At 49.2% G+C, this 6,728-nt stretch overlaps 1 protein-coding gene across 1 annotated transcript in view; it reads left to right on the forward strand.

Moving 5' to 3' along the window:
• SLC23A2 (solute carrier family 23 member 2) overlaps positions 1 to 6,728 on the forward strand; it is a 138,415-nt gene that overhangs the window by 120,894 nt on the left and 10,793 nt on the right. The window contains exons 13-14 of the mRNA XM_003788033.3: positions 875 to 980; positions 6,528 to 6,657. Coding sequence (XP_003788081.1) covers positions 875 to 980; positions 6,528 to 6,657 — 236 coding nt within the window. The remainder of the gene's footprint in view (positions 1 to 874; positions 981 to 6,527; positions 6,658 to 6,728) is intronic.

Here is a 6,728-nt window from a genome sequence, read left to right on the forward strand (position 1 = left end):
AAAAAAAAAAAAAAAAAAAAATCAGTGCTTATGAAATCACAAAATATTTCCTAGTGAAACTAGAATTTTTTATTTTAATGTTTACTTATGTTTTGAGACAGAATTTTGCTCTGTTGCCCAGGTAGAGTGCAAGGGTATGGTCATAGCTCAATGCAGCCTCAAACTAATGGGCTCAAGTGTTCTTCCTGTCCTAACCTCCTGAGTGGCTGGCATTACAGACCAGGCCCAGCACCACATCTGGTTATTTTTTCTCTTTTGAGCAGAGACAGGGTCTTATTCTTGCTCAGGCTGGTCTTGAACTCCTGAGCTCAAGGGATCCTTTCGCCTTGGTCTCCCAGAGTGTTAGGATTACTGGCGTGAGCCACCATAAAGGGTCAAATTGGCATGTTTTATTTCAACCTATAGCTCATGCTTTACTCATATATCATGACAAATGCTTTATTTTCTGGCTAAAATCCTTTGTTTTCATGTGGGATAATTTTCAACTGCCTGTGTCTGATGTGTGATTTAGAGTGGTGCATCTCAAAATCAAGTGAGCATGGAGGAGTCTTGTTTGTTTGTTTGTTTGTTTTACTTTAATTTTTTATTTATTATTTTTGTTTAGCAGCCAAGGCTGGATTCGAATCCGCCACCCCTGGTACATGGGCCTGGTGCTTTAACCACTGAACTATGGGCACCCCCAAGCATGAGGATTCTGTTAAGGTTCTGCCTCAGCAGGTCTGGGTGGGACTTTTCTACTCTTTCCTCTTAGAGGGTGTGAAAGCTTCAGGTCTGTGGATCAGGCTACTTTGAGTTGCAGATGTTTAGAAGCTATTTCCCAGTGTTTTTTCTATTCAATGACTGTTTCTCTCTCCCCCATTCCTTTACACTTTAGGGGGATTTTTGTGGAAGGTCTCTCCTGTGTTCTTGATGGCATATTTGGTACTGGGAATGGCTCTACATCATCCAGCCCCAACATCGGAGTTTTGGGAATTACAAAGGTACATATATTTTTCTAATTAAATTTTGTTTGGGCCACCCAAACGTTCGTGTTACTACTGATGGGTCTGACCACTGCACGTTTCTAAAGGAAGAGCCTCCAATTCTGAGATAATCTTCTCTCCCCTCTTTTTTCGGTCTTTGAGTTTTTAGAATGGTTATTTGGAGTTCTCCCCTCTCTTGGCTGGCCTGGGAAGGGAGGCACTCAGATCTTATCACTCTTTCATGTAGTCCGTAAATATTTATTATGCACCAACTCTGTGCCAGGATACTGTGGTAGGCACTTGGGATATATTAGTGAATGAAATAGTGGAGTTTACATTTTAGCAAGAGAAGACAACATTCAGCAAGCTAAGTCAGTAAACGCTACAGCGTGTCAGCCAGTGATCAGTCCTGAGGAAGTCACGGGGCAGGGTGGGGGGTTTTAAATAGAAAACCAGCAACCTTGAACAAAGATCTGAAGGGTGGAAGGGGGCAGCCTGCAGGTGACCTAGGGAAAACCATTCCAGGCAGGCCACAGGCAGGAGTGTAATAGTTCTGTCCTACAAGTGGAAAGCCAGCAAGGAGTAAGAACGGGGTATGTCTGCCAGGTGACCAAGGACCGTGTCCCACGGGGCCTATAGGCATAGCCACAGACACTGGGTGGAAAGGGTCCCCAGAGGGCGCAGCTTAATCTGATTTTTTAAATTTTTTGATGAGCCCAGCACACTTGCTCCCCCACCCCACCCACACCCAGCCACATAAACCTGGGCTGCCCCACCCCAAGATCCAACTTCCAGAGGAAGGAGCCTGCTCCCAGGCCTTTCGGGTTTATTACTTTATATTCCAGTTTATATTTACATAAACTTCATTATCCCACTTGCCTTAGGCTAGAGATTACTGCTTGCCAGTGTGTTGAGGGACATAGCTCAACCTACCACCGGCCGTGGTGTGTTCGGCAGCTATAGCTGTCTGACTGGTTCACCATTCCCAACAGCCCACACAACCCACAGGCCTCGCCCACCTGAGGACTATTTGATGACCTCCCACCCCCAACATGAGAGTTTTATAACCAGATAAAATGAAACCAGATTGATTAAGCCTAATTGCAAATCCAGGTGAGAGTGAACAGCACATTCCCACAGGCACTTGCTTGGCGTGTTCATTGGTTTTCTCTAAGTGGGCAGGGCCATGCCAGTGCCCAGCTTCAGGTGTGCAGATAGCCCCATCTGTCTGTTGCCCCTGGTACAGGGCATGCAAAGGAAGGCTGCCCAGTGGGCCCCTCCTCCAACCCCACTCTTTGGCCTTGTTGATGCCCTTGGTGAGAAGCAGGTGCCACAAACAGGGATTAGGGTTAGGTCTCTTGGGCACTGAATGGGACCTAAAACAGTTCAGTCTTTAGGCAGTTGGTGGCCCGGAACCTGTGGGCATATATAATAGCTAATCCCAAAGAAGATAACTTTGTGTTAGACCTTTATGTCCCTGAGGTCTTTAGCCATGGATCCTGCATCCAGGGATTCTACCAACTGGGGATAGAAATTATTTGGAAAGCCATCACTTTGGTATTAAACATGTGTCGAGGTTTTTTTCTTGTCATTTTTCCCTAAGCTGTACAACTATTTATGTAGCACATGCATTGTATTAGGTATTATAAGAAATACAGAAATTATTTAAAGTACATGGATGTAGATAGTTTATATGCAAGTACTTCATATTAGGGGCCTGAGCATCTTCTGGTTTTGGTGTCCATGGGAGGGCCTGTACCCAGTCCTGCAGGGACACTAGGGGATGGCTGTAGGAGTCAGGTTGTTACAGGTGGAAGGATTCTTGGGGCAAACACTTTCCCAAGCCGCCTCCCTTCCTTGTACCCCTTTAAAGCAGGTCATCATGTAATGTGATGAAGGTAGTTTGGATACTAGTTATCTTTATTAAAATTTGAATGCTGCCCACTTACTCTCACAAGTTGTCTGTCACCACTTTTTAATGAACCAATGATCCCTCTGAATCCCTTTGGACCCAGCTGTTGGTTCCAATTCCTTAAGGCCAAGGCAGCATCCAGCCAGAGTATCCACCCTGGAGTCAGTTGCGCTTCTCTCTGAATCACCAGACTTGATTCCACAAGAAAAGACTCTGAGACCTGTCTGTCCACACAGTGGCCTGGGCATGGAGAAGTGGACTTACAGCAGAGTTTCCTCTTTGGCCTGAGCCCTGCCACTGGTGTGGGCAGAACCCTGCCTCGGGGAAAGGAGGCAAGAGTTCTGGGTTGCATCTAGCCCCTTGTCCAGTTGGAAAACTCAGGAGAAGTCACTTTTCAGAACAGAACTAGCTCTGAAATCCTGTGCTTACAGGTCTGTACTATCTAGTGTAATAGTCACAGGTGGCTCTTTCAGTTTAAATTCATTAAAATTGAGAATTCCATTCCTCAGTGAACCTAGTCAAAGCCTCAGTGGTCACTCGTGGCTGACTGCTGCCAGTAGACACTCAGATGAACAACATTTCCAAGATATTCTGTGGGCAGCACTGGTCTGGGCCACTGCACCAGGTTTTCAGGGCCTGTAGGAAGTGGATGAGTCTCATCTCTTCCAAAGAGTCTGTCCCCCATTTCCCAGCAGCTCTCATATTTGCTATTTTTCATCCAGACCATTTGATCACAAGTTGTGGTCACCTACCCCATGGTTGGTTCTGAAGTTCTTTGGAGTTGGATTCCACTTGTGGGACTTAACTGCTGAATTTGTTCTGATGTCTGTCCTACAGAGAGGGACAGCATGACATGGGGTGGGGGTTACTGCTAAGGATCTAGCCCTGGCTCCATTACTTCGCTGTATTGTGACCACGGGCAAATTATGGCCCCTCTGAGCGTCCGTACCCTTGCTTTTTATTTTGGGTTTTTTGTTGTTGTTGTTTGTTTGTTTGGGGTTTTTTTTTTTTTTTTTTAAGACAGAGTCTCTCTCTGTCGCCTTTGCTAGAAGGCCATGGTCTCAGCCTATCTCACGGCAACTTCAAAGCTTAAGTGATCCTCCTGCCTCAGCCTTGCAAGGAGCTAGGGCTACAGGTAGATGCCACATTGCCCAGTTAATTTTTCTATTTTTAGGGTGGCCTCAAACTCCTGCACTTGAGGGATCTTCCCACCTCAGCCTCCCAGGGTGCTAGGATTACAGGAGTCAGCCACCATGCCCAGCCTTGTACTCTTGTTTTATAAAGCTACCCTACAGGGTGTTGTAGCAGTCCTGTCACATGGAGGCACACAGTGAGGGACATGTGTGTTCAGTGTAGCTCTTTAGCCCTGGGTTTAGTCTCGACACACAGTAAATACTATGGCCCTGGCTTTGGTGATGTCATTTCTCTTTGCTGCACCCCACACTGTTATAGACTTTGGAAAGTCAGAAACCAGAGGCAGGGCCACTGTCCAGGAAGGTCAGAAGGGAGGTGCAGCGGAGATGCCAGGGGATGGGCTGAGTTCAGGGGGACACACAGGCCCGCTGGGTTAGTACCAGGAGAGCAGAGATTTTAGGGCTGTATCTCTGGTGTTTAGAAGAAAAGCACATACAAGGTACTGTGTAAATATTTGTTGAATGAAAGGATAGCTTAGCTGGTGCTTGTGTTTTTGGCAGCATGGGAGGCAGATCAGCTCTTCCAGGCATGGTTTTCACCTCCGATTTATTGTTTAGAGCACCCTGGCCCCTCTCACCGCACACCTAACATGACTCTCAGGAATCTTGGCAGAGGCTGCTCCCTCTTCCGGGACTCTTCCTCAGTCCCCAGGACCCATCTCCAGCAGCCCTCCCCACGGGGCCCCCACACAGGAGCAGCACAACTTACAGTTACTTGATCACAAGCTGTGACTTATCTTTGTATTCAGCTGTCCCAAGCTGACAAGAGCTGTTCACTTAGTAGGTCGTGGAAATGCTGGTTGACTGTCACGCCATTTGTAAACGACAGCCTTGCTTATCATGTGGTAGTTAGCAAGGATAAGTCTCCTCTGCTTGATCCATCAGTTCCTGTGACCCTTGCCACTGCTCCCCCGCCTTCTGTGGTGTGGGCCGAGACTCAGCTCAGCTGGTGGCTGTCTTTCATGTATGCAGTAAGAGATCCAGGTTCTGAAGCATGACCCCCCCTGACCCTGGGGTCCTCTGAGAGCTTTGTGCCATCCCACATGGCTCCACCAGCCGTGCCGCCTAGAGAGCAGGGAGCTGCATTTACGGTTTCACTTCGTTTTGATTTAGGCAGTCATCTTCTCACCAGCCTGAGTCCTGCGTAAAGCCCTGTGGACACTGCCCTAAACGCTTCTGCAGCCTCCTTGCCCCAGTTTACATCCTCAGATGTTTTGCTAGAAGAGGCAGCACAGACCAGGGCCAACAGTACAGGGTTCTTGAGCCAGGTTCCAGCGTCACCTGCTGTTGCCTAAGAGCAGGCTAGATGGAAGGCAGAGCTCAGGTTGAACAGATAGGATGAGAACATGTGGGGAAAGGCACGCCAGGTGCTGTGGAGGCCAGGAGAGTGGGGTGAAGGCTTTCAGAGGAGGTAGCATTTGGGTTGTGCTCAAAGGATGTGTCTGGGAACTGGCCAGGAAGGGGCTCTTGGGAAGGGAACTAGGCCTGGCTGTGAGCTCCGGCACAGCTGGGGCTGGGACACAGGAGGGAGGCCAGCAGGTGAGGCCTTGTTGGGAAGAGCCTGAGAAGGGGGTCTTATTGCATGAGCACCAGAGGATTTAAGCAGAGGACTGACCTCAACCAAACCCATGTGTTAGGTCCTGCCATAGCAGTGTACAGGACAAACGGGTGCAGGAAGGGTCAGAGGCAGCCAGCCCAGGTGGGATGGCTCAGTGCCTGCCAGCTACTATTCAGACTGTTTTACACAAGTGTCATTTAATCCTCAAAGCAAACCATGCAGCCTGCCTGTGACAGAGATGAGGATCCTGAGAGCCCAAGTCCCTTGTCCAGTCACACAGGCAGGGGTGCAGCAGGGATGCAAGAGAGCAGTAGGGCTCAGCCCTCAGCCTGTGTCCTCAGCCTGTGCCCTCAGCCTGTGTCCTCAGCCTGTGGCTCTTCTCTGGGCGAGATGCCGGGAGCAGAGAAGGTGCCTAGGTGTCTGGGGTTTGGTCTGATTTAGGGCGTGGGGAACTGGAGCTACAGCTGACAGGCTTCAGGGCGGTCTGACTTGTTGAAGGGTGGTACAGGAAACCCGGGGGTGGGGGGGCAGGGGCAAAGTGTGGCTGTTGCACCAAGACACACAAGGTCATCCAGCTAGTGATCACATGAGGGCAATGGAGACCCAAGGCATCATCAGGCCTGGAAAAGCCAGGGGTGATCCTGGGAGCTACCCACAGTTAGGCAAGACAAGTCAGCTGAGGAGAGGTAAAGGTGGCCGCTGTCTGCTCTGGGTTTCTCTAGAGTAACTCATAGTGGTATGTCCTGAGATCAGTCCCTGTTGACTAAAAGTTTATAGACTAATCTTGGTTTTGCCGGAGGACTCTGTCACACTTGCGCTGGGCTCGGGGAGGCCTGGGTAGGTAGGGTCCAGGCCTCTGGAGGGCAGCAGGTAAGTCTTTCCTGCCATTGGTGCACCCACAGGTTGGCAGCCGCCGCGTGATCCAGTGCGGAGCAGCCCTCATGCTTGCCTTGGGCATGATCGGCAAGTTCAGTGCCCTTTTTGCGTCTCTTCCGGATCCTGTTCTCGGAGCCCTCTTCTGCACGCTTTTTGGTAAAATCCCCCTCTCTGGTTTCTTTCTTTACATTTGCTAATTATTAATACTGCATTTCCCTGAAAATAAG

The sequence above is a fragment of the Otolemur garnettii genome, unplaced genomic scaffold (assembly GCF_000181295.1).
Source record: "Otolemur garnettii isolate 467f Iridium unplaced genomic scaffold, OtoGar3 scaffold00025, whole genome shotgun sequence".
In the NCBI taxonomy this organism is placed as follows: Eukaryota; Metazoa; Chordata; class Mammalia; order Primates; family Galagidae; genus Otolemur; species Otolemur garnettii.